The 22,136-nt window shown below is 49.8% G+C and overlaps 1 protein-coding gene across 1 annotated transcript; it reads left to right on the top strand.

Annotated features, from left to right (window-relative positions):
- The first annotated feature begins 1,742 nt into the window (after positions 1-1,742).
- PINK1 (PTEN induced kinase 1) lies at positions 1,743-22,053 on the top strand. The gene is made up of 8 exons (XM_047724647.1): positions 1,743-2,212; positions 11,019-11,297; positions 13,216-13,316; positions 17,103-17,285; positions 17,776-17,939; positions 18,882-19,009; positions 19,572-19,808; positions 20,644-22,053. Exons 1-8 carry the CDS (start codon positions 1,817-1,819, stop codon positions 20,899-20,901), a joined length of 1,746 nt encoding a protein of 581 aa, XP_047580603.1. The 5' UTR covers positions 1,743-1,816; the 3' UTR covers positions 20,902-22,053.
- The last annotated feature ends 83 nt before the right edge of the window (positions 22,054-22,136 follow it).

Genomic DNA, 22,136 nt, shown 5'->3' with positions numbered 1-22,136 from the left:
AAGAAATCACTCAGTACAAATCCCTCTATCAGCCATTCCTAACAGTGGCTTTGGGTAAAAGGGTTTTGCCACTAACAGGCAATGTGACTTTAGGCAAGCTGCTCTGTGTCTTGCGGCCTTTACACATTGGAAAAACATAGACTTCAGGCAAGATTTCTCATGGGGGGTCCTAAGAAGGGAAGAGGACTGTGGGTTTGTAGAGAGGAGCCTAAGGGCATGAGGGGGTGGGATGGGTGTTTCAAGGAATCCATAATAGCTGAACTTGCCGTTTTGAGAAAGGAACACTTTATTGCTATTATAAAAACCTAGTAGAAACATAAGTGGAAAGGGAAAAACAAAGGAATCTACACATAGACAAGGGTACTAGGAAGCAATAAAGGAGAATAAGACAAAGTTAAATCTGCAGGATCTTACAACATCCAGCCTCATCAGCTGGGGAAGCCCCTTGGAGACAGCCAGGCTGGAGGCTGCATTGAGAGGCCTGGGCTGAACATCCTTCCCTCAGGTGAGACTTCTACCCACCGTCCCCATAAGGGCCATACTTCTACGGCAAATATTGTAGTCTGAAGTTAAACATTTGTTTGCCTACATACAGTTTGGAGCAAGCTGCATTCCTCCGTTATCATGACTTTATGGCAAGGAGCCTGGGCTATGTGTGTTTGGCCCCCCCCCCGCCCCGGATTCCATTCTGGGGGGGCAGCCCAGCCTGGAGCCAAAAGGGATATAAGGCAAGATGTATAGCTCTTTGGAGCCCAGACCAGAAAAGCTAGTTCTTTTTTTTTTTTTTTTTTTTTTAAGATTTTATTTGAGGGGCGCCTGGGTGGCTCAGTGGGTTAAAGTCTCTGCCTCCGGCTCAGGTCATGATCCCAGAGTCCTGGGGTCGAGCCCCACATCCGGCTCTCTGCTTGCTGGGGGGCCTGCTTCCTCCTCTCTCTCTGCCTGCCTCTCTGCCTACTTGTGATCTCTCTCCATCAAATAAATAAAATCTTAAAAAAAAAAGATTTTATTTGAGAGTGAGAGAGAGCACAGGGGGTGGGGGGACAAAGTGCAGAGGGAAAGGGAGAAGCAGACTCTCTACTGAGCAGGGAGCTCAAGTTGGGGTTCCATCCCATGACTCTGAGATTATGACCTGGGTCCAATGGCAGATGCTCAAACAACTGAGTCACTCAGTCACCCCCAGAAGGGCCAGTCCTAACCTGGAGCCCAGCTAAAGTCAACTAAGCAGGCTCCCAAAGTCATTCATGCAGCTCGAGTCTGACAAAATTCTTTAGCCTGCCTGTGTGGATGCAGGTCGGGGTGGTCGGTTATGCAGGACAAATCACAGAAACCTCCATCCATATAGTGCAGTGGGCAAGGACTCAACAATCGGGGCAACGTGAACTTTCATCTCAGCTCTGACACCGCATTTGACGACAGACTGTCACCCTGCTTTCCTTGCCTCAGTTTCCTTATCCATAAAAATGGCATCCTGTGCGAAAATGAAATGAATTAACAGAGGTAAAGAGTCTGGCGCGACGGGCAATGGTCCATCAATGTCAGTTTCCTTTCTCAATTTCTCGATTTCGCCCAGGAGCAGAGATGTCCACACTCGAAACCCTTAAACCCTCCCCGCTCGGTTCAAAGTGCACAAGCGAAAAACTACCCGCCGCGCAGGTACGCGCACCGCGCCCCCTCGCGCCCAGCCGGGGAACCGCCGGAGCAGAGGCCCCACCCACCGGCGCCCGCGCCTGCGCAGAGGCACGGTCCCAAGTTTGTTGTGGTGCCGAGCGTCCCGGACGCTTGAGGGGGCTGGAGGGAACCGGGTCGCGGTGCCGCCATGGCGGTGCGACAGGCGCTGGGCCGGGGCCTGCAGCTGGGTCGAGCGCTGCTGCTGCGCTTCACCGCCAAGCCTGGTCCGGGCTACGTCTGGGGGCGGCCCGAGCGGCCGGGCCCCGCGGCGGGCTGGGGTCGCGGAGAACGCCCCGGCCAGGCCGCGGGACCCGGCGCGGAGTCGCGCAGGCTCGGGCTCGGGCTTCCCGACCGCTACCGCTTCTTCCGGCAGTCGGTGGCCGGGCTGGCGGCGCGGCTCCAGCGGCAGTTCGCGGTGCGGGCCCGGGGCGGCGCGGGCCCTTGCGGCCGGGCCGTCTTTCTGGCTTTTGGGCTGGGCCTGGGCCTCATCGAGGAGAAGCAAGCGGAGGGCCGGCGGGCGGTGTCGGCCTGTCAGGAGATCCAGGTGAGCGGCGGCCCGGGGCGGGGCGGGGCGGGGCGGGGCTAGTGCGGGGGCGGGGCGGGGGCGGGGCTGGGAGTCACCAGCTGCCTGGGACCACCGGGCCAAGCTCTGCCTCTGTCCCAGGTAGAAACGCGTTGGACCTGAGCAGTTGAGGTTCATTTGCAACGGTGCTGCTCTCCTGGTTTGGGGCCCGCACGTCCCATGTTCCCTTCCTCAAACGGCATGTTCTGGAAGTCATGCTGCGAATTTTAGTGCCCGCTGCAGCATGGCTGACGGCTTTGTGTAAATTTTCTAAAATGTAATGACAGTTAAATCATAACACTTCTTTTCCTGAGATAGTTCTCATCCCCAGTTTGTGGATGAGGAAAAGTACTCAGAGAGGTAAAGTAATTTTCTCGAAGCCGCAGAGCTATTAGCAGTGCCCAAAGTCTGGCTCTGCAAAGCCTGTGCCTTTAACCTGAGCCTCCACAGTTCCGCCAATTAGTGACATGGCTGAAGCCAAAGTAAAAACTATGAACAACCGTAGCAAACATAAGGACTGACAGTTTTTAATACGCCTGCATGAAGTTACCGGGAGTCACTGGATATGGGGGAGGGGAGGCTTTGTAAATGCCTAAAATAGCTCAAAGACCTGTTTCTGCTGAACCAAAATATGTATTAGGCTTGTCCAGACAAACAGAACCAATAGCATGTGTTTATTTATTTGTTTATTTATTTTTAAGATTCATTTTAAGGAATTGGCTCTGCAGTTGTGGAGGCTGGCAAATCCAAAATCTGCTGGGTAGTCCGGCAGGCTGGAGACCCAGGAAAAGCCATTCTTGTGGTTCAGGTCTGAAGGCCATCTGCTGGCCGAATTCCCATTTCTTCCAGGGAGGTCAGTGTTCTGGGGTCTGAAACCGCTCAGGGAGTTAGCATAGGGCCTGGGTTGTACAGCGTAGGGCTGAGGTCAGGGAAGATGGGGTGATTTGCCCAAGGACACAGCTCGTTAAGGACTGGGCAGTGTCTCCCATGTTTCCTGGTTTCCAGCCCTTGTTCCAGTTCTTACTCATCACCAGAGTGTCTCATGTTTGAGCTCTGGCCAGTCTGGGTGACAGGTGACATCTGGTCTAGTCCCCAGCTGCTGTCCTTGTCAGCAGTAGATGTAGCTGTGGAAAACAGTATGGCAGTTCCCCCAAAATTAAAAATAGAATTATCATTTGACCCAGGAGTTCCACTTTTGGTTATATGCCCCCAAAGAACTGAAAGCAGGGACATGAGCAGATGTTTCTAGACCCATGTTCATAGCAGCATTATTCACAGTAGTCAGAAGAATCCAGATGTCCATGGGCGGATGAATGGGTAAACGAAGTGTGGTATCTACATACAATGGAGTATTATTCAGCCTTGAAGTGCTGACACATGCTACAACATAGATGAAATTTGAGGACATTATGCTAAGTAAAAAATAAGCCAGTCATGAGAGGAGAGAGATTGTATGATTCCACTTACCTGAGGTACTTAGAGTAGTCAGGTTCACAGAACAGAAAGTGGAATGGTGGCCACCAGGCACTGGAGGGAGGAAGCAGTGGGCAGTTGTGTTTAATGTGTGTGGAGTTTCAGATTTGCCAGGCGAAGATGGAGGTAGATGGTGGCGATTGGTTGCACAGCAGTGTGGATGTGCTTAGTGCCATTGAACTATACGTTTAAAAATGACTTAAATAGGGACACCTGGGTGGCTCAGTGGGTTAAGCCTCTGCCCTCGGCTCCAGTCATGATCTCAGGGTCCTGGGATCGAGCCCCACATCGGGCTGTCTGCTCAGCGGGGAGCCTGCTTCCCCCCTTTCTGCCAGCCTCTCTGCCTACTTGTGATTTCTCTCTCTCTGTCTGTCAAATTTAAAAAAAAATCTTTATAATTTTTTTTTAAAGATTTTTATTTATTTATTTGACAGAGAGAAATCACAAGTAAGCAGAGAGGCAGGCAGAGAGAGAGGAGGAAGCAGGCTCCCTGCTGAGCAGAAAGCCCGATGTGGGGCTCGAACCCAGGACCTGGGATCATGACCTGAGCCGAAGGCAGCGTCTTAACCCACTGAGCCACCCAGGCGCCCCTTTTTTTTTTGTAAAAAAAAAAAATCTTAATTAAAAAAAGAAAAAGATGACTTAAATAGTCGATTTTATGTTACGTATATTTTAACACAATTCGTAAAAATAATTTTAAACCCTGTACGTGAATGTTCATAGCAATATTCACAATAGCAAAATATTAAAAACCACCCACACATCCTTCAGCAGGTGGATTGTTAAACTGGTACGTCTACACATAAACATTAAGCAATAACCAAGAATCAACTATCGTTACAGGTAACAACCTAAATTAACCTCAAGGGTATTAGACCTAGTGAGAAAAGTCAGTCCCCAAAGGGTACATACTGTGTGATTCCATTTCTGTAACATTCTTCAAATGAGAAAACTGTAGAGATAACAGATGAGTGTTGCCAGAGGACGGGGTGGGTTAGGGGTGGTGCGATACAGAGGTAGCACGAAGGAGTTCTTCTGCAGTGATGGCACAGTTCTGGATCTTGATTGTGGTGGTGATTACACAAATCTGTACATGGGACCCATTTGCATCCTAGCAAGATGGCGGCACCCAGGGCAGGATAGGAGCAGGCTAAGAGAGGACTGGGGGGAGGTTGAAAGAAGAGTTCGGGGGCTTTAAGAGACTGCTCAGCTCACTGCACTCTGCAGCATCCCTGGGCTACGCTCACTGAGTCCCGCAGGGTTACCCCTTACCAGTTTATTGACTCAGCTCCAAATTCAGCTTTCTTGTTTGCTCTGTGAAAATGGACCTGGGCCTTTGAAATGTTTTCCTGTGCTAAGTGACAGGGTAAGATTAGTCCGTAGAGGGTCCAGGAGAGATTGCAGGAGGAAGGGCTTTTGCTTCCTGGTTCCTCACCCATCTGCTTGCTCTGCGGGCTCTTGGGCCCCTGCATTGCCTGCCGCCTCCCCAGCATGTGGCTTCTGAAGTGCCCGGTGGTCAGCAGCTCCCCCCACTCCACACCCACAGTGCCTCCCTGCGAATGACTCTCCATCGCACCCTAGAAGGGGGATTTCCAGTCAATGCCAAGGCACCTTACCAGTGAATCTCTTGTTATTTCTGTTTGCTGTTAAAGTCAATTATTTTTTTTTTTTAAATATTTATTTGAGAGAGAAAGAGGGCGTACACAAGCGGGGGAGCGGCAGGCAGAGGGAGAAGCAGGCTCCCCTGCTGAGCAAGGAGCCCAGGACCCTGGGATCATGACCCAAGCCAAAGGCAGATGCTTAACCAACTAAACCACCCAGGCGCCCCCCAGTTAATTCTTTATATTAAATGTCACATATTTTTTTAAAAAGTTGCATAGAGCTGCACACACACAGGAATGAGTGCAGGTTTAAAAGATGGTAAAAACCGAGTAAGGTCTGTAGTCTAGTTGACAGCAGTGTACCAATTTGCTCTCCTGGTTTTGATATTGAATTGCAGCTTTATAAGATGTCACCATGGAAGGAAACTAGGCGAAGGGACACAGGACACTTGGTGCAGATTTTTTTTTTGCAACTTCTTGTGAGTCTAAATTATTTCAAAATTAAAACTTAAAATATAGGGGCATCCTGGGTGGCTCAGTGGTTTAAGCCTCTGCTCAGGTCATTTATCTTAGGGTCCTGGGATCAGGGAGCCTGCTTCCCCCTCTCTCTCTGCCTGCCTCTCTGCCTACTTGTGATCTCTCTGTGACAAATGAATAAATAAAATCTTTGAAAAATATATATCTTATTCTCAAAGCCATGGTTGATAACGGATTACTGTACAGAACACTGCTTCCACTCCATGGAGTTTAAAAACTATTTGGCAAGGCAAGATAGACTCTCTCTTTTTTTTTCTTCTTAAGTTAAAAGTTCTCCCACAAGGTGTATTAGCTTATAGGTACCCAGTGCTGTAGGAATCCTCCAGGTCAGGTTGCTGTGGGCTGGGCTGTCCCTTCTGGTTCTAGAGGAGGGAGGAGCTTCAGGTGGGACTTGATGGATGAGTAGGGAGCCAGGCCGAACCGCTTCACAGAAACAGGTTTGGAGAGAGGCGCGTGAAGGTGAGTACGGGCAGTGCACAGTAGAGCTCAGTGAGCTTCCACAAATAGGAAGCACTAGGCCAAGGTACTGAAAAAAAGGTGTTTGAGCGGAAGAGTGACATGTGAACGTGAACTGGTAACCAAAGGGTTAATGGCACTAATAAGCACAGCTGCAGTTTTTACCCAGGCTTTCTCCACTTGCTGTGAAGTACCCCTGACTCTCCTCCCCCAGGGAGGCAGATTTGAGCCTTCTCCCCACTCTCCCGCCCCCCACCGCCTTATTTGGTGGCCTCTCAAAAAAAAAAAAAAACCTTACCTTGCTGTCTCAGTGATTTTGCTGCGAGTCAGCAGGAGTTATACCCCAGCTAGTGTGGGGAATGCGGTGACCTAGGCTCTTTATCCTAGGGACTGTCCCCAGAGTCGCACCCCCACTGGGCACTGCCAGCCGTGGGCACCTAATTTAACTCTTGCAGCAAGGAAGCAGTTTTTGATTTCAGTTTGGACACGTGTCTCTAAGTGAGTTATTTCGTGTGCAAGGCTCTGTGAGCTTATCTCCTCTTCCTGGTGGGTTGCCTCCAACTAGGGGGACTGCTGTGGATCTCTAAGCCACGGCCTGCTCGTCTGAGAGTTGACTAGGGAGCTCTTCCGTTCAGTGGTGAAGCCCCGGGTTTAGGGGAGGAACCTGTGCTCACAGAGGCACTCATGACTCCATTTGGTTTCTCTGTTGCTGCAGGTTTTGGTATCTTTGGACAACACCAGCCATGTTCTAATTGGAAAATGGAAAATGAATTTGATTCCCCAGTGCAGCCCAAACTTGGGCAGTCTTTGTTTTGCAGCACTGCTTATAATATTCATTAGACTGGAGAAAAATCCCCAATTAATGGAGCCCTAAATTATATATTTGGAAATTGGGCCTTTAAGATTTTGTTTGCATCTCGTTTGTGTATTTGTTTGTCCATGTATGCACATTGTAAACGTGAGATTTTCCTTTTTCTCTACCTCTGGATGATGTTGCCAAAATTAATTTGTAGAAGAGCTCAATTTAGTTGGTGTAAAGGCAAGTGGTTGTAAGAATTGGGCTTTCTAGGGGTGCCTGGGTGGCTCATTTGGTTTAGCATCTGCTTTCAGCTCAGGTCATGATCTCAGGGTCCAGAAATGGAGCCCTGTATCAGTCTCCCTGCTCAGCGGGGAGTCTGCTTCTTCCTCTCCCTCTGTGCTCTCTTTCTCTCTCAATTAAATAAAATCTTTAAAGAAAAAAAAAAGAATTGGACATTCTGATACCAAGAAAAATACTTTCAAGTTCATGTGATCTGGGAAAACATTCAATATTAAAGATAATTTAAGGTTGTTGGCTTAATTACAATGGACATATTTTTAAAGTTTCTAATAGTAGATGTAGAACTTTTGTTCTGCCTGTATTTACTGAAAGATAGGTTTGTGTTACAAAGTATTATGGATAATATAAATATAATTACTGAAAAGAAACATAGGTTTGTTTTTGGCTTCTTTTAGGAGAAACAACACTGTATGCAAGGAAAGTGTGACATTATTTAAAGAAGGAAAACTTAGGACAAAACCTGAATATAAGAAGAAAAGTTGTAGAAGGTCTGTGAGAAGGGAATCTTTGGAAAGAAATTTTGTGCATGGTTGGGACCAAGATTATGGAGATTAGTCAAGAAGTTTATTCTGGAGTGATCGACAGCTGGGGAGAAGACAGGTGGTTCAGAGAACAGAATCAGGCAAAGGTCGAGCAGTGACACAACGTCAGCAGAAGCCTCGGCCCATTCTCTGAGGAGTTCCAAAAGCTGGATTACCGTCCAGAATTGGATTTTATATACTCCTGTTGAACAGTCATTGGTTGAGACCATCTGGGAAGAAGGCATGACCTCAGCAAGGCAGCTCTCTTCAGTCAGGGCCTTCTCTAGTGACCGCCGAGAGCTGAGGACTGTTGGCTACATTCCCACAACTGAAGGTCCTTCGTTCCTGCTGGGGGTTCTGGCCAGCACATCCCAGCACCCACCACAAAGGCTCAGATCCATGCAGCACCCCAGCTGGCTCTGTCTCAGTGTATGTCAACACGGGCCATGACAGGGAAGGACAGCAGAGGGACTGCATACCTTTTTTTTTTTTTAATTCATCTTGTTAAAATGAATGAGTTTTACCCTCAGAAGTACATCAGTACAAGATTAGAATTTGGTTTTCCTATTAAAATGACCATTTTCTTAGTTATTGTTCTACTCTTAATAAGAAATTATAAACAAAGGCTTTTTTCTTTATCTTTAATCTTCTAGAAGAAAAGTTTCCATGTTTTGTCTTCATTAGGTCTTTGATTACTTCACAGTTGAGTCTTAATATTAAAAGAGTAAGTTTTGCTCTATAGAGAGCTCTCTTTGCCTTTAGAATCTTATTGCCACCTTGGTTAAGTAGATAAGTATTAAGTTTTGTAATGATCTGTAATCGTATTTAGGCATGTGCTGTAAAACCTTATGATATTTTTGACCAAATTCCCAAGATTCCGCTGCTAAATGAAATCTTTTTTATTAACGAGGCTTGTTTGTTTGGTATCTTACGTGGAAAGCATTGTCAAACAAGTGGTGACAAACCTTAGATTATGTTATATGGGTGAATGTGATAACTATTCCAGAAATTATATAAAATTCCCAAGGTTTTGATATGTCCTGGTATAATATCATCACTTTTTTTTTTAAGATTTATTTATTTATTTGACAGACAGAGATCACAAGTAGGCAGAGGGGACAGGAGGGGGTTGGGGGGGCAGGCTCCCTGCTGAGTGAAGAGCCCGATTCGGGGCTCGATCCCAGAACCCTGGTCCATGACCCAAGCCGAAGGCAGAGACTTTAACCCACTGAGCCACCCAGGCGCCCCATTAGCACTTATTCTAATTATTGAAGTGTGTGTGTCACAGAAAAACCATGGCCATTTTTAGTCCTTTGTCATTTACAGTCATTGTTTTACTCTGATGCTGTTACAGATATGTTTCCACTTCAAGGAAATTTGTGGAAAGGACTTTTGACAAGTACAGGTCTCTGATACCGCTAAGATTGTAAAACCAAACTGAGTAAGAATTTTAGGAACTAACAGGAAAACCGCATTCAAGCAGAACAAGAATTAGTAACGTGGGACTGAATAAACTGAGGAAGATGATTACTCTTGTTTGAAATGTTGCTGGTTCTCTAATGTTTGCTTTTTCAGATTTAAGGAAATTGTTTTTCTCCTAAGCTGTTATGACTTGCAGAAATTTGGTAAAATATTCCTTTGTAGACAAATATGAAACATTTATCTTTTTCTCGCCACCTAATCCCTCCAGATTCAGAAACGCTCAGTGAGCATTTTTATATATTCATGGCATTGTATTTATTTGCATTAAGTTCAGTAAGAATCTGTTCTTATGATAGGACACGATTGGAATCATTGGTTTTATCATCAAGACTTTGACTGGAATATTCACTTTGAGGGTGACATGCATAGACTCTGATATGACCAGGCAACTTTAAGGAACTAAGATTGATTTTATGGAGCCAATGAAGCCCCTACTAAAAATCAGCCTACGACCTTGCTTATAGGGTTCCCAGCAGCCTTACCAGGTGAATTAAGACCACTTCCTGCAGGTGCAGAAACCTCGGGTTATTTGGGGGACCTCAAGGAGAGAGGAATTTACCCAAACCTATAGGTGTTGCAGGCAGAGTCTGATGGCAGACACTTGGCTTGGCTTCTTAGCCTTCAGAGACTACTAAAAGTTCAGTCTGAAATTCCTTATGAGAAGTTCTGGCAAAGCAGCTTTTCTGTTTAAAAATAAAGCAAACCCTGTATGGCCACTCACTCTTTATTCTTGCAGCACTTACGTAAACAAATAGGCCAAGGTTGTTGTTAAAACTGGAGTCTTAATTTGGCTATCTTGGGTGGAAATGAGGGTGATTTTAGAAAGAGAAACCACACATTTGTGGAAGTTCAAGCAACTGTCTTTGAGTGTTTTTTGTTTGCCTCTAAAACTGGGCTGGATCCTGAATTCTGGTTTCCTCCAGTATCTGGTTGATTCTCCAAACTAAGCTTTCCAATTTTCTCCCATTCCCTAAAGCTGCCCTTTCTTCTGAAGCCCTGCTGCACACTGAAGCCGGGCAACTTGAGGTGGACTTCAGATGTTTCAGGATTATTAGAGCTGTTTTGGAACCCAAGGAGGCAGATATTGTCCACTGCCAAGGACACCAAAAATGGGGCTGCTTGATTGCCTGTGGAATGATCGGGCGGAGCAAGGTGCCAGGCTGGCGGCCCACACAAAGACTCCAAAACCTTTTACGGTGGCTTTAGCGGTGGACACAGACTTAGTCAAACAGCAGCCCTAGATCTCCTGAAGGTCCGAGGAGAGCTGCCCGAGAACCATCCCGTAGCTGCCTGCCAAAGCCTGCACAGAGAGCTTCTCTCTGATCAGAAGCCTCCAGGGTTGTGCGGGGAGCTTGACAGACAAGGCGTGCCAGCTGCAGCAGGGAGACGTTTCAACCTCTTGACTAATGCAGGTTCCGTGCTCAGCGGTCTCTGATTGCAGTGAAGGCACAGAGTTTGAGAAAAAATTATTCTGAATGATGGGAGAGAAAGGGAACTTGGCCTAAGCCCAGGATGAGCAGTGAAGACCATGCCTGGCTCTGCCCCTCCCCTCCCCCACCGCCCTTCACTTGGGCCTCACTAGGCATCCTGGCTCATGGTGCGTGTGTTGTTCCTCACAGGCAATTTTTACCCAGAAAAACAAGCTGCTGCCTGACCCTCTGGACACCCGACGCTGGCAGGGCTTCCGGCTGGAGGAGTATCTGATAGGGCAGTCCATTGGCAAGGGGTGCAGTGCTGCTGTGTATGAAGCCGCCATGCCTGTGTTGCCCCAGAGCCTGGAGGTGGTGAAGAGCGTCAGGCCTCTTCCAGGCGGAGACCCAGATGTCGTTCCACGAGAAGAGGAGCCAGCCTCACCCCCCGCCTTTCCCTTGGCCATCAAGATGATGTGGAATATCTCGGTAAGGAGGGGGCCTTTCATCTCTGACTTGGGCATTTCTCAAAACACCAGAGGTACCTGGGTGGCTCAGTCAGTTAAGCGTCTGCCTTCTGCTCAGGTCATGAACCCTGGCTTCTGGGATCGAGCCTCACATTGGGCTCGCTGCTCAGTGGGGGAGTCTGCTTCTCCCTTTGCTCCTCCCCCTGCTTGTGATCTCTCTCTCTCTCTCTCTCTCTCAAATAAATAAATTAAATCTTTAAAAAATAAATAAGCAAGCCCCAATCTTGGTGGACCTGCCAGTGCTTTTTCCCAGGAGGCAGGCAGGTGGGCTCTCCACAGCTCAGGCACCTGTATGGTCAGGCTTCCTTGCCCACTCATGCAAGAGTTGGAAGCACTCTCAGATTGTCATGTCTGCCAGTCACCTGAGGATCTGGTTAAAAGGCAGATTCTGGTCATTGGGCCTGGGGTGGAGCTGGGATTCTGCCTTTCTAACCAGCTCCCAGGTGATACCCATGCTTCTGGTCTGGTCCACACACAGCAACAGGTACCTAAGCCCCTTGTTCCTCATGATCCAGTTTGCTGAATTTGGGTCTGCAGCTCCCACCATCCTCCCTCTCTCCCTCCCTTGACCTGCCTCACTGGAGAAGAGAGGCCACACTCCTGTCCTCCAGACTCCCCCTTCAACCTCCCCTCCAGATCAAAGGCTTCCTTGTCATCTCTCTGCTCTCAACTCTGGGACGACTCAAGGCTTAGGGAAACTGAGTGTTTTCCCTCCACAAAAGCAAAGATTTCATCTAGAGCAATTTATTTCTCTTCTTGCTATATATATGGGTTTAGAAAATTAATCAAGACCCGATGTTCTTTTTCCTGCCCAGAGCATCCCCCCAAGGCTAAGCTGGGGCACAGCTGTGGCAGCTCATGCTGGACACTGAAGAATTCAGTTTCTGGTTTTGATCTGGGGGAGAAGGGGGATAAAGACTCTTGCCTTTCCAAGCTAGGTGATTAGCTAACAAGTAGCCAAGGCCTTTGCCTGTGCAGCAGCCAGGGTTAGCATCAAAGCTTCCAGATGCGCGTGCTGACTACCGCACTCACAAAAGCTGAATGACTTGACTCCTAGAGGGGTCCTGACTGGTTCCACAGGGTCAGAGAGCCCTTTGAAATGAAACGAGGAAAATGGGTGCTTTTGCTCATCTTTGGTTCTTGCTGTTACTCCCTTTTACTGAGGGGCTGGGAAAGCCTCAGCACAACCTTATCCCGGGCAGGTTTGTCTGGCTCTGCCTGTCCGCTGAAGGCAGCCTGCAGGGGTGAGTCTTAGTGACCCAGTGGCCAGTTGGAGCCTGGGGGTGACTGGAGGCATTAATGGCAGGAAGAAAGGTCCCTCCCCCTATCTTGCCATCTCTTCCTACCCTGGGTACCTGAGCTGCCAAGAGTTTGAGGTGTGATGTTGAAAGCCCCCGGGAGTTGGCACAGATGGCATTTCTGCCCTCTCTCTCCCTAGAGGGACTAGCTTAATTTGCTATTTCAGTGCTTTTATCTTTTTTTTTTTTTAAGATTTTATTTATTAAAGCATGAGCAGGGGGAGAGGCAGAGGGAGAGGGACAAGCAGACTCCCTGCTGAGCAGCCCCCCACACCCCACAAGGCTCAATCCCACAACCCTGAGAACATAACCTGAGCCGCCCGGGTACCCCCAGGGAGTTTATCCTAACTTGAATATCAAAACCAATTCTGGGAGCACCTGGCTGGCTCAGTCAGTGGAGCACGCAACTCTTGATCTTGGGGTTGTGAGTTCAAGCCCCACATGGGTGTAGAGATTACTTAAAAATAAAATCTTTTTAAAAAACCTCAAATAATTCCAGGCAGTAGCTGTCTAGTCCAGATTGCATGGAGGACGTGGACGTGCTCAGGTCTGTGTAACTCCGAATTCATGACTGTGTTCCAGGCGGGCTCCTCCAGTGAAGCCATCTTTAGTACCATGAGCCAGGAGCTAGTCCCAGCTAGTCGAGTGGCCTTGGCCGGGGAGTATGGAGCGGTCACTTACAGGTAAGCACTCAAATGCCGACCAGACTGGCTGTGAGTTCTTAGCAAAATCCTCACCTGTGTACTCAGAGCGGTGTCCAGCGGACGTGTAATAGATGGTAAGTGGTGTAGTTAATGTGGCTTTGTAGCAGTCGGATGGCTCGGCCTGGGGAAGAGTGCAGATCCTCCGGCTCCAACTGTAGATGCAGATGGCTGGTTCACCCTGGAGCAGAGAGAGCAGGCCATCCCAGCATGCCCAATTCAGAACATTGGAAAATGGACCTGACTTCTGATTGTTAAGTAATGCCCCAGGGGAGCGCCACTCATCCCTACCAGCTGCTCTGTCCCCGCAGATAACACTCATTCCAGTCTTGGCATGCCAGGAGCTTTAAAAAAAATGCGGCCTGTTCCCCAAGAGTTGTGTGTGTGGCAGAGGAACCAATCGAGTTGGGAGCAGAGGTCAGGGTAGGAAGTGCTAGAATCATGGACGCTCAGGTGCTGAGGGGAGCCCATTTGGAAAGGCCTCTCGAAGGGACCATCCGTGCTGCCTTTTGAAGATGAATAAGAGAACTAGCCAGGCCCTCTCTCTGGCAGAGAAGTAGCCAGAGTAGCCAGAGGCCTTCTCCACAGAGGGAAGAGGGGTGGGTGGCAGCCCGCGTTCCCAGCTCTGTGGCAGGCGGTGTGCTCGCTTTCCTGCTTGCAGACCCTGCGAAGAGCTGCATCTTGGCTGCTTGGGATATAGACGCAGTGCTGTCAGAAGTGGGGGGCAGACACAGGGACTTGAGAGAGCACGTGGAAAGCCCCTTCCATGGTCTGGAAGGCTCCCGTGTGCCCGAGGGGCCATGTGGGCAAGCAGAAGTGGCTGCTTGATGGGCTTGGTGTCCTCTCCTCTCCTTAGTCCTTTGTAGGGAAGGACTGCTGCTTTTCCTCAGGTGGTTTTCCTCAGGCGGTTCTGTTGCTCACTTGGGCCAGCTGATGTCTGTGGCCGAGGCTGCACAGTCCTCCCGCCTGAAGTGCCCCCTGTAGGCCTCCGGGCCCTTTCCCTGCTTTCTGTTTTTTCCTAGCATTTCTCACCATCTGACCTTAAATCTTAACTCTGTCTCTCCCGTTGTACTGTGAGCCCTCTGAGGGCAGGACTTTTCTGTCCCTACAGCTCAGTAAATGTCCATCAAATGATTCCATGAATTTGACAGAAGTTCTGTTACTTAAGGTACCAATGACGTCAGTGACTCAGACCCCAAGATCTCTCTGGGCGTGTTTCTGTCCACCCTCTCTGCCCATCTAGGGATGTCAGTCTCAGTCCTTGTAATCTGCTCCTCCTGCCTCCCACCTGATCTCTGATCTTGTCCCGTTTACACCCTGTGCTCCACCATACTGAATCCACACTGCCCTCCACAAGTGCGCCAACTCCTCCATGCCTGTCTTCTGTACAGTTAGCTCTCCTCGGGCTGCCCTCCCCACAGCCTCCTGTCCCACTCCATGCGTCCATTCAAACACGCCCACGTGCACACATACCTCGCGCAGCCACTCTGCCCTTGGGCTCCCATGACAACTGGGCTGAGCTCTGCCACTGTGACATGGACAGCCTTGAGCTGTGATCCCAATTCTCCCACTAGCCCCAGTGGCCCCAGGCAGGGACAACGCTTTAACTCCCTTGGTTACTTACAGAGCTGCTCTCAGATGGACTCAGGAGAAAGCAGTAGGCTGCACGTGGACGGACTCCACAGCTCGGGAACTGAGGCCGATCTTAAGACGGGGGCGGGCATCTTGCTCCCTTAGTGTTGGCTTCGTGTCTCTGGGCTTTAGCTCCATTCTCTGCTTTCTGCCACCCCAGTGTCCTTATTTCTTTTTTTAAATTATTTTAAGATTCTATCTATTTATTGGGGCGCCTGGGTGGCTCAGTGGGTTAAAGCCTCTGCCTTCGGCTCGGGTCGTGATCCCAGGGTCCTGGGATCGAGCCCCACATCAGGCTCTCTGCTCAGCGGGGAGCCTGCTTCCTCCTCTCTCTGTCTGCCTCTCTGCCTACTTGTGATCTCTGTCTGTCGAATAAATAAATAAAAATCTTTAAAAAAAAAAAAGATTCTATTTATCTATTTTTATCTATTATTTTAAGATTTTATCTATTTTATCTATCTCTATTGACAGAAAGCACAAGTAGGCAGAGAGGCAGAGAGAGAGGGGGAAGCGGGCTCCCTGCTGAGCAGAGAGCCAGATGCGGGCCTCAGTCCCAGGACCTTGGTTGGGATCCTGATCTGAGCCTAAGGCATAGGCCCAACCCACTGAGCCACCCAGGTGCCCCCCAGTGTCCTTATTTCTTACCCCACGTTCTTGTGTGTCTGTGTGCCTTTGGTTTCTACATCTCTCTGGCTTCCTGTGGCCCCGGTCAAGCCTCATGGCATCCTTCACCTTCAGCTCCACTGCTGACTGCTTAGTTACTACCATGTTTTTTTTCACTAGTGCTCCTCAAGAAGAGAAATGAACTGGCCCTCATCCCTTTCCCCACCAACCATTTGTGACTGCAGGCTCCTTGCCCTGAAGCTAGGAGCCCACCCAGTGAGAGTACTGGCTGAGGGGTGGGGCCCAGACCTAGCAGGCTGACTCCCGCCATCCAGAACACAGCCACTGTGCCCCTCAGCAGGGCTGTGGGCGGGGGGCTCCCCGAGGGGGACAGGTGGGCAGGCAGGTGACTTCTGTACTATAAACTGCATCTGTGTCTGTTCATTCATTCAGCAAAGGTTTTGTGGGGTATTTTAAAAGATTTATTTGAGAGAGAGAGAGAGAGAATGCATGAGCAGGGGGAGGAGTAAAGGCAGAGGGAGAGGAAGAAGCAGACACCCCGCTGAGCAGGGAGCCTGATGCAGGGCTCCATCCCAGAATCCCAGGATCATGACCTGAGCCGAAGGCAGATGCTTAACTGACTGAGCCGCCCAGTTGCCCCTCAACAAAGGTTTGAGCTCATACTACACTTTAAGGGTTATGCCAGAATCTGCCATCAGAGATTCTAGGTCCTTTATATAAGCATTAACCTTACAACTTAACGTTACTACCTTATTCCCTTTGGCAATTGAGACTGAGCCCAGAGAAGGAACCTGGCCAAAGGCTTACAGTAGCGGACCTAGAATTCAAACCATATAGTCATGATTCCAGTCTCTTAACCACCGTATTCCGCTGCATGGAATTGATGGACAGATGGATTGACCAGGGGAGTCATCAGATGTGACAAGTCATATTTATGGGTTTGTTTTTTCACTTTAACACCAGGTTCTGTACCTGACACACAGCAGATCCACAGTACATATTTGATAAATTAAAAAATAGGTGAGGGGCGCCTGGGTGGCTCAGTGGGTTAAAGCCTCTGCCTTCGGCTCGGGTTGTGATCTCAGGGTCCTGGGATCAAGCCCCACATCGGGCTCTCTGCTCCGCAGGGAGCCTGCTTCCTCCCCTCTCTGCCTGCCTCTCTGCCTACTTGTGATCTCTCTCTCTCCCCGTCAAATAAATAATAAAAATCTTAAAAAAATAGGTGAATGTTGGGGCGCCTGGGTGGCTCAGTGGGTTAAAGCCTCTGCTTTCGGCTCAGGTCATGATCCAGGGTCCTGGGATCGAGCCCCACATCGGGCTCTCTGCTCAGCAGGGAGCCTGCTTCCTCCTCTCTCTCTGCCTGCCTCTCTGCCTACTTGTGTCTGTCAAATAAATAAATAAAATCTTAAAAAAAAAAATAGGTGAATGTCAGTATTTATCATGGAATGATTATCTTTCCAACCGGTTTGTCTGATACTGGATTCCTACATTTGTCCCATTCGGCCAAAATAGAAGATCCAAGGGAGGTCCCAAGCAACTGGCCCCTCACCCCAACATCATCCGGGTCTTCCGTGCCTTCACCTCTTCTGTACCACTGCTGCCAGGCGCCCTGGTCGATTACCCCGATGTGCTACCCCCACGCCTTCATCCTGAAGGCCTGGGCCATGGGCGGACGCTCTTCCTGGTTATGAAGAAGTAAGTAGGAGCTGGTCGTGCTTCTGTGCACCTGGAGCCCCCGGGTGGCAAGGAGGGGGGCCCTCACCCATGCCGAAGGCATAGATCTCAGAAGGCGGGGATCCTTTGGGGTGACTTTTCATGAAAATGGAGTCTCCTCTTCATTCAGAACCTAGTTCTCACCAGTGTTTTTAGTCCATTCGACTCTTGCCCCTTTCTATGGCTTGCCTTACCAGTTGTGTAAAAACAGTTCTCCTCCCTAACCCCTGCCCCTCCTGGCACGGCTGTCGCTGACGTGAGGAAGGAGTATCTGTACCGTTACTTCTGTCATGTGGGGCCCCAGCTCTCCCTCCCTGACTTCAGGATAATGGGTGGTAACAATACTGGGGGGGGGGGGGAAGAAGATCAAAGAACTCCAAGAAGAGGAAGGGCCATCATCCTAATAGTAAATAAGATGTTGGGGGGACCACTGATGTGCGACAGCCAGAGACCCTGTCACCCTCTCCACCAGCTACCCCGGTACGCTGCGCCAGTACCTTCGTGAGCACACTCCAAGCCGCCGCCTCGCCACCGTGATGGTCTTGCAGCTGTTGGAGGCCGTGGATCATCTGGTTCAACAGGGCGTTGCGCACCGAGACTTAAAATCTGACAACATCCTCGTGGAGTTGGACGCAGGTGGGTCCTGGCCGCACCCTCCCAGATCTCCAGGGGCACCAGACTTCAGCTCTGCAGACACTTAGGACCCTTCAGTCCTTTCGGGTTTTATGTCCTACTAGAAGTTGTGTCTTAATTTAGCTCTGTACCCAAGAGAAGAGCAATCTTTCCTTCAAAATGGAGGCTTTCTTCTCTTTGTGGGGCTTTTGGAATGATGGTTAATAGTCCCCCAGTTCCTTCTGTTGCCCACTTACAGAACAAAAACCTCAGTGGCGGAAGTTTTCTCAAAGAAAAGAGGTAGATTTAGCTCAGCAGAAAAAAGAATTTTCAGACAGTGGGAGCTGTCCGGATGTAAGCCCAGCTGCCCCTGGAAACAGTGAGCTCCCAGTTCCTCACACAGGAAGCGCTGAAGTGGAGGCTGGCGGCTGGCCACTTAACTTGTGAAGGACAGCCGGGGGGCAGGTAAATTCTGAGCCAGAAGACTTAAAGTAATGGGCCATTAAATTGCTAGAGGAACTAGCTTCTTGAAGTCTGTGTGATTCCTTTTACAAATAACTAAACCCCAACATACCAGTTTCTTAGGTTTGGACTTGGGGTTTCAAGTTCAGATCAAAGATCTTTGGGGCATCAGAGCTAAGCGCCATCTGCTGAGTAAACTGGGAGCAGCTCCTTCAGTCTTGGGACAACTCCGATTACTTGATCAGTTACGTTGAGCCCAACTTTCATCTAGTTCTTTGCTTGAGAGCTTTGGTTTCCCCGGAGACATCTTTGGGCTCCTGTAGCTGGCCTCCCGTCGAGTGCCCTGGTGAGTGGCCACCCACCCGGGCCTCGCTGGCCCGCACTCCTGGGCTGATACCGTGTCCCTCTTAGCCCCTCACCCACATCTTGGTGTCTGTGGTAGGGCACCTACGAAGGCCCCTCAGGAGAGAACCAGTCACTCACCTCTGCCTGTCCCCTCCCCAGATGGCTGCCCCTGGCTGGTGGTCACAGACTTTGGTTGCTGCCTGGCTGACGAGCGCACCGGCCTGCAGCTGCCTTTCACCAGCTGGTATGTGGATCGGGGTGGAAACGGCTGCCTGATGGCTCCAGAGGTGAGTCTTGTGGAGCATGTCCTGTGCCGTCAGCAGGCGTCTCCATCTTGTTTCCACTGACTGGGAGGACGAGACTCGCTGCCTCATTACCTACCCGACACCTCTCTTTTCTGACCCTTAATTTGGCACAAGTCCCTTTCCCCTGTGTGTTAGTCAGGCCCTCCCTAATGTTTGCAGGAGATGTGTGTTTTGTCAGCATAAAGTAGGCAACCTAAGAAGATTCTTCTGGGTCTGAGCCACAGCTCACTCAAATTCTGGGTTCCTTGGGACAGAGTTCAGATTAGCCCATGAGTCAGGTGCTATGTAGGTACGTGTGTTAGAAATGCCAGCAGCGGGGTGCCTGGGTGGCTCAGTGGATTAAAGCCTCTGCCTTTGGCTCCAGTCATGATCTCAGGGTCCTGGGATCGAGCCCCACATTGGGCTGTCTGCTCAGCGGGGAGCCTGCTTCCCTCTCACTCTCTGCCTGCCTCTCTGCCTACTTGTGATCTCTGTTGATCAAATGAATAAACTCTTAAAAAAAAAATACCAGCAGCGTGAAACTCACCTGTTGCTTTCTAAACAGGTGTCCACCGCCTGCCCTGGGCCCAAGGCCGTGATCGACTACAGCAAGGCTGATGCCTGGGCCGTTGGTGCACTCGCCTATGAAATCTTCGGGCTCTCCAATCCCTTTTATGGACAGGGCGGGGCCCACCTTGAAAGCCGCAGTTACCAGGAGGCTCAGCTGCCCGAGCTGCCCGAGTCCGTGCCTCTGGATGCAAGACAGCTGGTGAAGTCACTGCTGCAGCGAGAGGCCGGCAAGGTGAGGCTGTCCCCAGGGTTTGCAGGGAGTGTGGAAGTTTATGTTCCAGAGTAAAGATCAGGTTTGGGCAAGACTGGAGTGACAGCTCCTCTTAGAAAGATAAAGGCCAAGTACGGGAGACAAACTTTAGTATTAACACCAGTAGGGGAGCCGGCCACCAAATGAGAATTCCAGCATCACAGCTCTTCTTGGCTGTAGTGGCTTAAGTTACTTAGAAGATAATATTTTTAAGAAATATTTAATGGAGTCGTAGTTTATACAACAGTTGACACCTAATGAGACAGATGTAAAGACCTCTCCCAAGAGCAGATCTGGACATTTCCAAAATCAATTAGGGAACTTAAAGGCTAGAATATTTGAGGCCATGATTGGGCACCGTAGGCCCAGTTCAGCTGGAGTGCCTCGTGGAAGGGCACAAAGGCAGACAGGGTTCAAGCTACTGTTCTGCCACTTCCTCCCACTGGGCGGCATGCTGTCAGGGCCACAGCCTGTGCTCACTGCCAGTTACCGAGCAAGGGGAGGACCCCTCACTCCAGAGAGTGCTAGACCCGGGCGGTCTGTGGGCCTTCCTTGTTGGGGCGGCTATTTCAACAATGCAGACTGCACAGGGCACGGGTATGCCCCTGGAAAAGCCTGGAACAGGGGTAGAGAGCAGCCAGCAGGTGTCCGGTGAGTGAATGGTATTCTAGGAAGGAGAGACAAAGGGGTGAACAAGAATTTGGTTTGGGGGCCAGAGAAGGGAAGATTCTAAATTAAGAATTCGCTAACATATCAGGTTGTGGGTGGAATGCTTTGCCAACGATGTTCTAAGCTTCCGCTTCCCTGCCTGCCACAGAGACCATCTGCCCGAGTAGCCGCTAACGTACTTCATTTAAGCCTCTGGGGTGAACATACTCTAGCGCTGAGGAATCTGAAACTAGACAAGATGATCGGCTGGCTCCTCCAACAGTCGGCCGCCACCCTGCTGGCCGACCGGCGCACAGAGAAGAGCTGCGTGGAGACCAAGATGAAGATGTTATTTCTGGCCAACCTGGAGTACGAGGCGCTGTGCCAGGCAGCCCTGCTCCTCTGCTCCTGGAGAGCGGCCCCGTGAGGGCTCTGCTGTAGCTGCGTATTACTAAAGAACTTAGCAACATCTGTGTGGTACTGGTCTATGAGAGCTGCGGGGCGGGATGGGCTCCCACGCGCGAGGGTAGGCGGCACGTGGAGGATGGCGAGGAGAGGCTGGTCGGCACTAGAGAAGGCCTCTGGTTTGGCAAATGGAAGGAAGAGCCAGCGGCAAAGTTCACGGTCTGCAGCCACTAACTCACCCTAGCTGTGCGATTTCAGGTGCAGTGTGTAACCTGCATGAGGTTCTCTCACCTGTGCTGGGAGAAACTGGACTAGAGCAGAGCTGGAGAAGCTGGCAGACTTTCTGCGGAGCGCCCGTGTCATGGCTACTCCACTGTTGTTAGAGCACAAAAGCAGTCTGAAATACGTAAATATACCGAGATATGAATTCATGTGTCACTAAATACTATTTTTTAAATTTGCTTCAATTATTTAAAAACGTGAAAACCACTTTCGGCTTACAGGCCAAACTGGCCAAGCCATCGTTTGTCAACCCGTAGTCTAGATGAATCCAAGGGGCCAAACTCTAAAAAGAAATGATAATCACTAGGCCCTCTGTACATTAGTACTAACAATGTGGTAAGATCAGAGTATAAATCCACAGGACTGAGTTCTCTGTAGCAGGTGAGGAGAGGGGCCGGTGTTAACTGTGGGCCAGAAGCCCTGCCTCCCTCACAGACCTCTGTGAAGTCCATGGCCGAGCAGATCTCTTGGGGCAGGGGGTTGTGGGGGGGCGGGGAGGGAGGTTCAGGCAAAGCAGGGGCTACTAGGACAGCATGGACTCCAGGAATGGACCCTGGCTGGTTTGAAAGTGGCAGCCAAGACCTCGGTCTGCATGTCTTCCGAGCTAAGGCAGAATTTGCCAGGTCAGTATACTCAGGCATCAAAATGCGAAGATGCGCCAGCGTCTTCTAGCAAGGCCTAGAAAGCTCGGGGCGTCTCTGTGGAAGCACTTCTGCTGAGCTCCTCCAGCTACGGACTCAAGTCTAACAGAGCTAGAAGCGATGATGAAATGGAAATGGACAGTGTGTTGTTTTACTTGCTAATCTGCCTTTTGACTAGCATTTCTTACAGGAATTGTGAAGAATTAAATGCACATTTACAACCGAAGAACACATATTTGCTTTGAATTGAATATGTGGCTTTAAGAGTGAGTCTTACACCCTAATAAAAGACAAGAAAATTCTATGAGTAGAGATCAACAATGGGGAAGGGATT

This window comes from Lutra lutra, chromosome 4 (genome assembly GCF_902655055.1).
Source record: "Lutra lutra chromosome 4, mLutLut1.2, whole genome shotgun sequence".
NCBI classification, from domain to species: domain Eukaryota; kingdom Metazoa; phylum Chordata; class Mammalia; order Carnivora; family Mustelidae; genus Lutra; species Lutra lutra.
The sequence above is the reverse complement of the archived record's forward strand: the minus strand, read 5'-3'. Positions and strand labels throughout refer to the sequence as shown.

Coding starts and splice junctions, on each gene's coding strand:
- PINK1 (XM_047724647.1), top strand. CDS start 1,817: ATGGCGGTGCGACAGGCGCTGGGCCGGGGCCTGCAGCTGGGTCGAGCG. Junction 2,213..11,018: donor CGGCCTGTCAGGAGATCCAG/GTGAGCGGCGGC, acceptor TGTTCCTCACAG/GCAATTTTTACCCAGAAAAA. Junction 19,809..20,643: donor TGCAGCGAGAGGCCGGCAAG/GTGAGGCTGTCC, acceptor TGCCTGCCACAG/AGACCATCTGCCCGAGTAGC.